At 47.0% G+C, this 13,683-nt stretch overlaps 2 protein-coding genes across 2 annotated transcripts; both read left to right on the top strand.

Moving 5' to 3' along the window:
- Window positions 1-231: 231 nt before the first annotated feature.
- On the top strand, window positions 232-9,719 carry LOC120573528 (cell wall protein DAN4-like). Its single transcript, XM_039823313.1, has 5 exons — window positions 232-274; window positions 8,463-8,671; window positions 8,754-9,252; window positions 9,528-9,547; window positions 9,693-9,719. Exons 1-5 carry the CDS (start codon window positions 232-234, stop codon window positions 9,717-9,719), a joined length of 798 nt encoding a protein of 265 aa, XP_039679247.1.
- A 651-nt stretch (window positions 9,720-10,370) lies between these two features.
- LOC120572242 (salivary glue protein Sgs-3-like) lies at window positions 10,371-13,126 on the top strand. The gene is made up of 7 exons (XM_039821465.1): window positions 10,371-10,643; window positions 10,880-10,944; window positions 11,051-11,232; window positions 11,598-11,857; window positions 12,059-12,123; window positions 12,213-12,361; window positions 12,458-13,126. Exons 1-7 carry the CDS (start codon window positions 10,458-10,460, stop codon window positions 12,541-12,543), a joined length of 993 nt encoding a protein of 330 aa, XP_039677399.1. The 5' UTR covers window positions 10,371-10,457; the 3' UTR covers window positions 12,544-13,126.
- Window positions 13,127-13,683: the final 557 nt, after the last annotated feature.

The raw sequence follows: 13,683 nt of genomic DNA, 5'->3' as shown, positions 1-13,683 counted from the left end.
ATAATGTATTATAATTATTTGCATTGAACAATTTCCCTTTTTATGTATTCTGTTAAGGCTAATAAGCTACTAAGCTAATAAGCTGCTATAATGACTACTGTAATTTGGAGATTGAGTGCAATGTTAAAAAGTAAGTCTAGAAAGTAGTTAATGTAGGAAAAAACTTTCCAAATATTGCTTCCATTAATAAGTTTCTATATTGTTTGATTTCATAGATTCAAAGAAGACAAGATGGCTGTCGTGCGGATCATATCAATGTTTATGTTTCTTATAGGTAAGTTGAGCGATGTTTAATGAAAAAAAAATAATAACCACCGTACAAAAACAAAATATACTTGAGCTCATGTTCCTCATGTGGCAGAATAAAGCGAGTGAGTTATTTTGATAACTTCTTTGAACAACACAAACTTAAAGGGCAGTTTTTTATAGAAACACAGAAACAGGTAATTTTGTTGATTCAGGAAAGCTCTGCTTTGCTAACTAATTGCAGCAACGACAACTACAGCTGCACAAACAACAATCACAGCTGCCCCATCAAAAACTACAGCTGCCCCGACAACAACCACAGAAGCAGCAACGACAACCACAGCTGATCCAACAACAACCACAGAAGCAGCAACGACAACCACAGCTGATCCAACAATAACCGCAGAAGCAGCAACAACCACAGCTGCTCCAACAACAACCACAGAAGCAGCAACAACAACCACAGCTGCTCCAACAACAACCACAAAAGCAGCAACGACAACCACAGCGGAAGCAACGACAACGACAGCTGCCCCAACAACAACCACAGAAGCGGCATTGACAACCACAGCTGCAGGAACAACCACCACAGAAGCAGCAATGACAACCACAGATGCACCAACAACTACCATAGAAGCAGATACGACAACAACAGCTGCCCCAACAACAACAACAACTGCAGCAACAACCACCACAGAAGCAGCAACGACAACCACAGATGCTCCAACAACAACCACAGAAGCAGCAACGACAACAACAGCTGCTGCGACGACGACAACAACAGCTGCTCCAACAACAACCACAAATGCAGCAACGACAACCACAGCTGCTCCAACAACAACCACAGAAGCAGCAACAACAACCACAGAAGCAGCAAGCACGACAACCAACAACCCAAAGCACAAACGACAACCAGCCGCCACGCAACAACCACAGAAGCAAAACAACAACACAGCTGCCCAACAACAACACAGAAGCAGCAACCAACACAGCTGCCCCAACAACCAACCACAGAAGCAGCAACGACAATCGCGCGCAACGCAACAACAGCTGCCACAACGAAACAACCACAGAAACTAGCGACAACACGAAACGCTAACAACAGCAGCAGCAACAACAACCACAGCAGCAGCAACAACAACCACAGCTGCCCCAACAACTACCACAGAAGCAGCAAACACACCGCTGTTAACAACACCACAGCTGCAGCAACAACAACCACCAGGCAGCAACAACAACCACAGAAGCAAAACAACAACCACAGAAGCAGCAACGACAACCACGAAGCGCTCAACAACAACCACAGAAGCAGCAACGCTGCAGCAACGACAACCACAGCTGCTCCAACAACAACCACAGAAGCAGCAACAACAATCCACAGCTGCAGCAAGCACAGCTGCTAACCAACAACCACAGAGCGTAGACAACTACGCTAACAACAACCACAAACAGCAACAACAAGCACAGCGCAGCCAACAACAAACACAGCTGCTACGCACAACTCACAAAAGCAGCAAGCAACGACAGCTGCCCCAACAACAACAACAGAGGCACCACAACAACCACAGCTGCCCCAACAACAACAACAGAAGCAACAACGACAACCACAGCTGCTAACAACAACCACAGAAGCAACAACGACAACCACAAGCTGCACCAACAACAACCACAGAAGCAGCAACAACAACCACAGCTGCCCAACAACAACAACCACAGCTGCCCCAACAACAACCACAGAAGAAAAGCTAACGACAACCACAACTGCCCAACAACAACCACAGAAGCAGCTTAACGACAACCACAGCTGCTTTAACCACAACACAGCGCAGCAGCACAAACCACAGCTGCTAACACACAAAGCAACAACGACAACCACAGCTGCCCCAACAACAACCACAGAAGCAGTAACGACAAGCACAGCTGCAGCAACGACAACCACAGCGCTTTAACTACAACCACAGAAGCAGCAACGACAACGACAGCTGCCCCAACAACAACAACAGAAGCAGCAACGACAACCACAGCTGCCCCAACAACAACGACAGAAAACGACGACAACCACAACTGCCCTAACAACAACCACAGAAGCAGCAACGACAACTACAGCTGCCCCAAAACAACAACAGAAGCAGCAACGACAACCACAGCTGCCCAACAACAACCACAGAAGCAGCAACAACCACAGAGCTTTAACCACTCACAGAAGCAGCAACGACAACACAGCTGCTAACAACAACAGAAGCAGCAACGACAACGCCAGCTGCTCAACAACAACCACAGAAGAAGCAACGACAACCACAGCTGCCCTAACAACAACCACAGAAGCAGTAACAACAAACACAGCTGCAGAACGATAACGACAGCTGCCCCAACAACAACCACAGAAGCAGCAACAACAACCACAGCTGCAGCAACGACAACCACAGCTACTCCAACAACAACCACAGAAGCAGCAACGACAACCACAGCAGCAGCAACGACAACCACAGCTGCCCCAACAACAACCACAGAAGCAGCAACGACAACCACAGCTGCCCCAACAACAACCACAGAAGAAGCAACGACAACCACAGCTGCCCTAACAACAACCACAGAAGCAGCAACGACAACCACAGCTGCTCAACAAAAACCACAGAAGCAGCAACAACAACCACAGCTGCAGCAACGACAACCACAGCTGCCCCAACAACAACCACAGAAGCAGAAAACAACGACAATCATGGCTGCAGCAACGACAACCACAGCTGAGCAACAACAACCACAGAAGCAGCAACAACAACCACAGAAGCAGCAAAACGACAACGACAGCTGCCCCAACAACAAAAGAAGCAGCAACGACAACCACAGCTGCTAACAACAACCACAGAAGCAGAACAACAACCACAGCGCCCTAACAACAACCACAGAAGCAGCAACGACAACCACAGCTGCTCAACAACAACCACAGAAGCAATAAACAACAACACAGCGCAGCAACGACAACCACAGCTGCTCAACAACAACCACAGAAGCAGCAACAACAATCCCAGCTGCAGCAACGACAACACAGCTGCCTAACAACAACCACAGAGCAGAACGACAACCACAGCTGCCCCAACAACAACCACAGAAGCAGTAACGACAAGACATCTGCAGCAACGACAACCACAGCTGGCTTTAACTACAACCACAGAACAGCAACCTTAACGACAGCTGCCCTAACAACAACAACAGAAGCAGCAACAACCACAGCTGCCCCAACAACAACCACAGAAGCAGCAACGACAACCACAACTGCCCCAACAACAACCACAGAAGCAGCAACGACAACCACAGCTGCTAACAACAACCACAGAAGCAGCAACGACAACCACAGCTGCCCCAACAACAACCACAGAAGCAGCAACGACAACCACAGCTGCAGCAACGACAACCACAGCTGCCCAACAACAACCACAGAAGCAGCAACAACAACCACAGCTGCAGTAACGACAATCACAGCTGCTCCAACTACAACCACAGCGGCAGCAACAACAACCACAGCTGCCCCAACAACAACAACAGAAGCAGCAACGACAACCACAGCTGCCCCAACAACAACCACAGAAGCAGCAACGACAACCACAACTGCCCCAACAACAACCACAGAAGCAGCAACGACAACCACAGCTGCTTTAACTACAACCACAGAAGCAGCAACGACAACCACAGCTGCCCCAACAACAACAGAAGCAGCAACGACAACACCAGCTATCAACAACAATACGGAAGCAACAACGACAACTACAGCGCCCCAACAACAACCACAGAAGCAGTAACGACAAGCACATCTGCAGTAACGACAACCACAGCTGCTAACAACAACCACAGAAGCAGCAACAACAACCACACGTACGCGACAACACAGCTGCTCAACAACAACCACAGAAGCAGCAACGACAACCACAGCAGCAAAACGACAACGACAGCTGCTAAAAAAACAACAACAGAAGCAGCAACGACAACCACAGCTGCCCCAACAACAACCACAGAAAGAAACAACAACAACCACAGCTGCCCTAACAACAACCACAGAGAAACAAACGACAACCACAGCTGCCCCAACAACAACCACAGAAGCAGCAACGACAACCACAGCCGCCCCAACAACAACCACAGAAGAAGCAACAACAACCACAGCTGCCCCAACAACAACCACAGGAAGAAGCAACGACAACCACAGCTGCCCCAACAACAACCACAGAAGCAGCAACGACAACCACAGCTGCCTAACAACAACCACAGAAGCAGCAACAACGACAATCAAGCTGCAGCTAACGACAACCACAGCTGCCCAACAACAACCACAGAAGCAGCAACGACAACCACAGCTGCCCTAACAACACACAGAAGCAGCAACGACAACCACAGCTACCAGTAACGACAACCACAGCTGCTCAACAACAACCACAAAACAGCAACAACCACAGCTGCCCCAACAACAACCACAGCAGCAGCAACAACAACCACCGCAGCAGCAACGACAACCACAGCAGCAGCAACAACAACCACAGAAGCAGCAACAACAACCACAGCTGCTCAACAACAACCACAGAAGCAGCAACAACAACCACAGCTGCAGCAACGACAACCACAGCTGCCCAACAACAACCACAGAAGCAACGACAATCACAGCTGAACAACGACAACCACAGCTGCCTAACAACAACCACAGAAGCAGCAACGACAACCACAGCTGCCCCAACAACAACCACAGAAGCAGTAACGACAAGCACGCTGCAGTAACGACAACCACAGCTGCTTTAACTACAACCACAGAAGCAATAACAACGCACAGCTGCCCCAACAACAACAACAGAAGCAGCAACGACAACCACAGCTGCCCCAACAACAACCACAGAAGCAGCAACAAACCACAAGCTGCCAACAACAACCACAGAAGCAGCAACGACAACCACAGCTGCCTAACAACAACAGCAGCAACAACGACAACCACAGCTGCCCCAACAACAACCACAGAAGCAAAACGACAACAGCTGCAGCAGACAACCACAGCTGCCCCAACAACAACCACAGAAGCAGCAAACAACAACACGAAGCTCAGTAACGACAATCACAGCTGTCAACTACAACCACAGAAGCGCAACAACCACAGCTGCCTAACAACAACAACGCAAGCAGCAACAACAACCACAGCTGCTAACAACAACCACAGAAGCAGCAACGACAACCACAACTGCCCCAACAACAACCACAAGAAGCAGCAACGACAACCACAGCTGCGCTAACTACGCCACAGAAGCAACGACAATACAGCTGCTAACAACCAACAGAAGCAGCAACGACAACACCAGCTGCTCAACAACAACCACAGAAGCAGCAACGACAACCACGCTGCGCCCAACAACAACCACAGAAGCAGCAACGACAATACAGCTGCCCCAACAACAACCACAGATGCAGCAACAACAACCACCGAGCAACAACGACAACCACAAACGTAACAACAACCACAGAAGCAGCAACGAAATACGAAGCTGCTCAACAACAACCACCAGAAGCAGCAACCAACAACACAGCTGCAACGACAACCACAGCTGCTCCAACAACAACCACAGAAGCAGCAACAATCACAGCTGCAGCAACGACAACCACAGCTGCCTAACAACAACCACAGAAGCAGAACAACAACCACAGCTGCCCCAACAACAACCACAGAAGCGAAACGACAAAGCACACTGCGCAACGACAACCACAGCTGCTTTAACAACCACCGGAAGCGCAACGACAACGACAAACTGCCCCAACAACAACAACAGAAGCAGCAACGAAAACCACAGCTGCTAACAACAACCACAGAAGGAAACAACGACAACCACAGCTGCCCCAACAACAACCACAGAAGCAGCAACAACCAATGAAACAACAACCAACAAGAGCAACAACGACAACCACAGCTGCCTAACAACAACAACCAGAAGCAGCAACGACAACTACAGCTGCTTTAATTACAACCACAGAAGCAGCAACGACAACCACAGCTGCCCCAACAACAACAGAAGCAGAACAACAACACCAATGCTCAACAACAACCACAGAAGAAGCAACACAAAAAACAACAGCTGCCCCAACAACAACCACAGAAGCAGTAACGACAAACATCTGCTTAGACGACAACCACAGCTGCCCCAACAACAACCACAGAAGCAGCAACAACAACCACAGAGCAGCACAACCAACCAGCTACTCAACAACAACACAGAAGCAACAACGACAACTACAGAAGAACAACAACGACAGCTGCCCCAACAACAACAACAGAAGCAGCAACGACAACCACAGCTGCCCCAACAACAACCACAGAAGAAGCAACGACAACCACAGCTGCCCCAACAACAACCACAGAAGCAGCAACGACAACCACAGCTGCCCCAACAACAACCACAGAAGCAGCAACAACAACCACAGCTGCAGCAACGACAACCACAGCTGCTCAACAACAACCACAGAAGCAGCAACGACAACCACAGCTGCAGCAACGACAACCACAGCTGCTCAACAACAACCACAGAAGCAGCAACAACAACCACAGCAGCAACGACAACGACAGCTGCCCCAACAACAACAACAGAAGCAGCAACGACAACCACAGCTGCCCCAACAACAACCACAGAAGCAGCAACGACAACCACAGCTGCCCCAACAACAACCACAGAAGCAGCAACGACAACCACAGCTGCTCCAACAACAACCACAGAAGCAGCAACAACAACCACAGCTGCAGCAACGACAACCACAGCTGCTCCAACAACAACCACAGAAGCAGCAACGACAATCACAGCTGCAGCAACGACAACCACAGCTGCCCCAACAACTACCACAGAAGCAGCAACGACAACCACAGCTGCCCCAACAACAACCACAGAAGCAGTAACGACAAGCACATCTGCAGCAACGACAACCACAGCTGCTTTAACTACAACCACAGAAGCAGCAACGACAACGACAGCTGCCCCAACAACAACAACAGAAGCAGCAACGACAACCACAGCTGCCCCAACAACAACCACAGAAGAAGCAACGACAACCACAACTGCCCCAACAACAACCACAGAAGCAGCAACGACAACCACAGCTGCCCCAACAACAACAGAAGCAGCAACGACAACCACAGCTGCCCCAACAACAACCACAGAAGCAGCAACGACAATCACAGCTGCAGCAACGACAACCACAGCTGCCCCAACAACTACCACAGAAGCAGCAACAACAACCACAGCTCCAGTAACGACAATCACAGCTGCTCCAACAACAACCACAGAAGCAGCAACAACAACCACAGCTGCCCCAACAACAACAACAGAAGCAGCAACGACAACCACAGCTGCCCCAACAACAACCACAGAAGCAGCAACGACAACCACAACTGCCCCAACAACAACCACAGAAGCAGCAACGACAACCACAGCTGCTTTAACTACAACAACAGAAGCAGCAACGACAACCACAGCTGCCCCAACAACAACAGAAGCAGCAACGACAACAACAGCTGCTCCAACAACAACCACAGAAGAAGCAACGACAACCACAGATGCCCCAACAACAACCACAGAAGCAGTAACGACAAGCACATCTGCAGCAACGACAACGACAGCTGCCCCAACAACAACCACAGAAGCAGCAACGAAGCGCTACGCAGCAACGACAACCACAGCTACTCCAACAACAACCACAGAAGCAGCAACGACAACCACAGAAGCAGCAACGACAACCACAGCTGCCCCAACAACAACAACAGAAGCAGCAACAACAACCACAGCTGCCCCAACAACAACCACAGAAGAAGCAACGACAACCACAGCTGCCCTAACAACAACCACAGAAGAAGCAACGACAACCACAACTGCCCCAACAACAACCACAGAAGCAGCAACGACAACCACAGCTGCCCCAACAACAACCACAGAAGAAGCAACGACAACCACAGCTGCCCCAACAACAACCACAGAAGCAGCAACGACAACCACAGCTGCCCCAACAACAACCACAGAAGCAGCAACGACAACCACAGCTGCTCCAACAACAACCACAGAAGCAGCAAACGAGAACCACAGCTGCCCCAACAACAACCACAGAAGCAGCAACGACAACAACCGCTGCCCCAACAACAACCACAGCAGCAACAACAACCACAGAAGCAATAACGACAAGCACATCTGCAGCAACGACAACCACAGCTGCCCCAACAACTACCACAGAAGCAGCAACAACAACAACAGCTGCCCCAACAACAACCACACAAGCAGCATCAACAACCACAGAGGCAGTAACGACAACCACAGCTGCCCCAACAACAACCACAGCAGCAACAACAACCACAGAAGCAGTAACGACAAGCACAGCTGCAGCAACGACAACCACAGCTGCTCCAACAACAACCACAGAAGCAGCAACGACAACCACAGCTGCCCCAACAACAACCACAGAAGCAGCAACAACAACCACAGCTGCAGCAACGACAACCACAGCTGCTCCCAACAACAACCACAGAAGCAGCAACGACAAACACAGCTGCCCCAACAACAACCATAGAAGCAGCAACAACAACCACAGAAGCAGTAACGACAAGCACAGCTGCAGCAACGACAACCACAGCTGCTCCAACTACAACCACAGAAGCAGCAACGACAACCACAGCTGCCCCAATAACAACAACAGAAGCAGCAACGACAACCACAGCTTCCCCAACAACAACCACAGAAGCAGCAACGACAACCACAGCTGCCCCAACAACAACCAAAGAAGCAGCAACGACAACCAAAGCTGCAGCGACGACAACCACAGCTGCTCCAACAACCACAGAAGCAGCAACGACAATCACAGAAGCAGCAACGACAACAACAGCTGCCCCAACAACCACACAAGCGGCACCAACAACTACAGAGGCAGTAACGACAACCACAGCTGCCCCAATAACAACCACAGCTGCAGCAACAACAACCACCGAAGCAGCAACGACAACCACAGAAGCAGCAACAACAACCACAGCTGCAGCAATGACTAAAACAGCTGCTCCAACAACAACCACAGAAGCAGCAACGACAACCACAGCTGCTCCACAACAACCACAGAAGCAGCAACAACAACCACAGAAGCAGCAACGACAACCACAGCTGCCCCAACAACTACCACAGAAGCAGCAACGACAACAACAGCTGCCCCAACAACAACCACAGAAGCAGCAACAACAACCACAGAGGCAGTAACGACAACCACAGCTGCCCCAACAACAACCACAGCAGCAACAACAACCACAGAAGCAGTAACGACAAGCACATCTGCAGCAACGACAACCACAGCTGCTCCAACTACAACCACAGAAGCAGCAACGACAACCACAGCTGCCCCAACAACAACAACAGAAGCAGCAACGACAACCACAGCTGCCCCAACAACTACCACAGAAGCAGCACCAACAACCACAGCTGAAGTAACGACAAGCCACATCTGCAGTAACGACAACCACAGCTGCTCCAACAACAACCACAGAAGCAGCAACGACAACCACAGCTGCCCCAACAACAACCACAGCTGCAGCAACAACAACCACCGAAGCAGCAACGACAACCACAGAAGCAGCAACAACAACCACAGAAGCAGCAACGACAACCACAGCTGCTCCAACAACAACCACAGAAGCAGCAACAACAACCACAGCTGCAGCAACGACAACAACAGCTGCTCCAACAACAACCACAGAAGCAGCAGGGACAATCACAGCTGCAGCAACGACAACCACAGCTGCCCCAACAACTACCACAGAAGCAGCAACAACAACCACAGCTGCCCCAACAACAACCACAGAAGCAGCAACGACAACCACAAAAGCAACAACGACAACAACAGCTTCCCCAATAACACCCACAGCTGCAGCAACAACAACCACACCTGCTCCAACTACAACCACAGAAGCAGCAACGACAACCACAGCTGCCCCAACAACAACCACAGAAGCAGCAACGACAACCACAGCTGCCCCAACAACAACAACGGCTGGAGCAACAACAACCACAGAAGCAGCAACGACAACCACAGCTGTAGCAACGACAGCTGCTCCAACAACAACCACAGAAGCAGCAACAACAACAGCTGCCCCAACAACTGCTGTACCTAATACTGCAGCACCTACAACAGCAGCAGCTACAACTTCTGCACGTACAACAGCAGCACCTATGACAACTGCACCTAAAACAACTTCTTCTACAACAGGCGCATCTTCAACAGCCGCACCCATCACTTTGGCCCTTGAACCTGTTTACAGCCTCTCACTAGACTTGGGAGGAGAACCTTTCTCAAATGCCCTTACTGACCCGAGCAGCAGGGAATACATAAACCTTGAAGAACGAGTCATAAATACGGTGAGTGCACTTTCAAATGAATTATTTGGCATTGAATGTCATTGTTTTACCTTAAATGACAAATCTCTTGAGACGAGTGCACTTTCAAATTAATTATTTGGCATTGAATGTCAAAAGACAAATCTCTTAATAAGAAAATTAATTTCAGTCAAATTTGCATAATTGTGTAATTGAATATTATGAAAACTGTACTTGAATATGACTTAAGGTCTTTAAATATTGTATCCTTTTTGCAGTGTTCTGCGATATACAAAAAAGAATTTGGAAACAAGTTTGGCCACTGCAACGTGAAAAAGTTCAGGTAAAATATTTTTCACATTTTTTACTAAATATGCAGGATTTTGTTCTTGACACAAAGCATGTTATGTCATTGTTTAACACACGTCCCTTTTGGTTTGATAATATAGTGCCTTACCTCCAACACGAGCGACTGGTACTGAAGCAGCTATTGAGGTTGTGTTCAATAGGACTACTCCTATTGCAGATCTCCCACAGAATAATGTCATTGCTGAAGTCTTAGTAAAAGCTGTGACTAATCCAAACAATACTTTCAATGTGAGCATAAATCCAGCCTCAATCAAAGTACTAGGTAAGTAAACAAATGTTTCGCTATCATTATGTAAAACATTTAGATTAACGAGCTGCTAATGCTTTGTTATTAAATTCGGCAATAATATTAGGTTGTTACACAAGAAATTGAAGTATAGACAGAAAGATTCATAAAGACAACTTCCGTGTTTTATAGTTCAAACCACAGAGGATGAGCTATTCTCTATGCTACCTTGTGTATACAATTGTACATATACATATAATTGTAGTTTTTAAGCCTTTTAATAATGGTTCTTATAAATCTGTGAAACTGGCGCCAAAGTCATTTTGATACCAAACAAGGAAGAACATTTTACTTGGGCAACAATACTTATTTACATATTCTTAAAATATTTGTTTTTACAGAAGGTCCAGTTCCAGCTACAACCACAGCACCTACAACTGCTGCACCTACAACTGCAACAGCTACATCTACCTCACTAACAACTGGCATATCAACTACTGCTTCACCTACAACAGCAGCACCTATCACTGCTGCACCTACAACTGCAGCACCTACAACAGCAAGGGTGTCTTTCAGATCTGTTCAAAGCACATTTACAAATGACTTGCTAAATCCATCATCTACAGCTTTTAAAAATCGAGCTGCAATGATAAAGGGACAGGTAAGAACACTCACTCAGCAGTCTACATATAAAAAGGTCACTTATTCAAATATCCAACAGAGGCATCAAGGGGAATATGTTAAAACAGATTAAACTACACCTCGCTCCAGCTCACTGTACAACTTATCTCTTACACACATTTCAAGGTTCCAATGCAAGAGTATAAAGTTTTTAAATCCAACTTCTTTTCTCTTTATGCAGCTTGAACCTATTTTTCTTAGGACATTCCCTTCCTCCTTCAAGACCTTGGAAGTGGTTTCATTCAGGTAATTTGTTAAGATGTATCTTGTTACAATTTAAGAATAGTGGACTTTATCTCATATTTTAAATAATATTTTTGTTTATCTTTCTGCAGGAGTGGATCAGTCATCAACACCATTGACCTTAACTTTGTAAGCCCATTTGCCCCTAATAACACTCAGATTGCAAGCACTTTGATCAACGCAGCTTCAAGCGTCAGTGGCTTCGACATTGAAGGCAGCTCCATCAACGTGAACGGCATCTGTAAGCAATATTGAGTGATACTTGATCAAGATTTAGGTCAAAGTTGCACAACTGATTGTTAAACTAATGTTTCGTTTCCATTTTCCTCATTTACAGTGTCAAGTGGAGTAAGTCAGAAGATGAGTCTCGTCACCGCATCCTGCCTTGTACTGTTGTCATGGCTACTGTCAAGCCAACAATAGCATACGTACTGATAAACATGACTGCCATCACTGGCATGAAAATGGACTTTGTTGTCAGTAAACATCAAAAATTCTTGAATGTCTGAAGTCTTTTACAGCTTTGGATGAACCTGCTGTCAAATTCAACTTTTAAGCACCTGGTCAATGGAACCATTACTAGAATAGTAAACCATATAATATAACATTAGGCTCTGGAATGTCAGAAAATAATTGCACTATTAATATACAAATAAATTCTTTAGTCTTTACTGAGCACTGTCCTATAATCAATATTTAACTTAGTTTCAGTTTTCTTGACAGAAGGTAACACCATGAAATTACTTTCATTATGTTCTGAATGAAGTTTGATCAAAAGTCATGGTGTACATGCCATGGTATACATTATGTATGTATATATACATAAAAAAAGATCTGTGTCTGTGTGTGTGTGTGATATACTGTATGTGCCAAAATAATACACAGTAAATTCTGTTTCTTCAAAGTATATTTATTTATGCTGTATTCTGTGATATTTCCAATAGCTTGTACAATTTCTGTGAACACTTTACAATGATCACAATATAAAATCTTGGATTAATTTAAACCGTCTCTGGTGTGATGTTTTCCAATTGTGGGTAAAAAGAAAGTGTATCAGGGAATGTTTTATTTTTAATGTTTAATGTCAGAGCTTAATTAAAATGCACCAGTGATGTTTAGATATGTATTTCCTCCAATTTCACAATAGTGTCTTACAGTCAGCTGGTCTCAGTCGTTGTTGTGTCAGTTAGGGTTAAGGGGCAGTAACCCTCAAAAACACCAGCTGTCAAGGAAACCATCCGACTGACGGAGTCTTTCCGGGATATCTTATCTCAGAGGACTCCGGAGGCAGTTGCAGGGTACCGAAGGGCCCGAAGGGCTGCAGCCTCTGCTATGAAAGAGGCAAAGCAGCTAGTGTGGGAGAAGTTCGGAGAAGATATGGAGACTACTAATCAATGAGCCCCTGTAAGACCTTACCTGAGACCGCACAGCTCTGATAAACTTTTTAGATTCTGCCTAGGTTTCCTGCAGGTAATACGTTGGTTTATGATGGCGACACAGCTCCACCTGCTGCTAACAGGAAATTGTTAATTTGTAAGACTTTGGTTCATCTTTACATCTTCT

This window comes from Perca fluviatilis, chromosome 14, assembly GCF_010015445.1.
Source record: "Perca fluviatilis chromosome 14, GENO_Pfluv_1.0, whole genome shotgun sequence".
NCBI lineage: Eukaryota > Metazoa > Chordata > Actinopteri > Perciformes > Percidae > Perca > Perca fluviatilis.
The sequence above is the reverse complement of the archived record's forward strand: the minus strand, read 5'-3'. Positions and strand labels throughout refer to the sequence as shown.

Excerpts from the sequence above, each read along its gene's own strand:
- LOC120573528 (XM_039823313.1), top strand. The coding sequence starts at position 232 with ATGGCTGTCGTGCGGATCATATCAATGTTTATGTTTCTTATAG. Across the intron at positions 8,672-8,753 it reads CTCCAACAACAACCACAGAA|CTGCTCCCAACAACAACCAC; the intron begins GCAGCAACGACA and ends CGACAACCACAG. Across the intron at positions 9,253-9,527 it reads AGCAGCAACGACAACCACAG|CAACAACAACCACAGAAGCA; the intron begins AAGCAGCAACAA and ends CAACCACAGCAG.
- LOC120572242 (XM_039821465.1), top strand. The coding sequence starts at position 10,458 with ATGACAACTGCACCTAAAACAACTTCTTCTACAACAGGCGCATCTTCA. Across the intron at positions 10,644-10,879 it reads AAGAACGAGTCATAAATACG|TGTTCTGCGATATACAAAAA; the intron begins GTGAGTGCACTT and ends TCCTTTTTGCAG. Across the intron at positions 12,124-12,212 it reads TTGGAAGTGGTTTCATTCAG|GAGTGGATCAGTCATCAACA; the intron begins GTAATTTGTTAA and ends ATCTTTCTGCAG.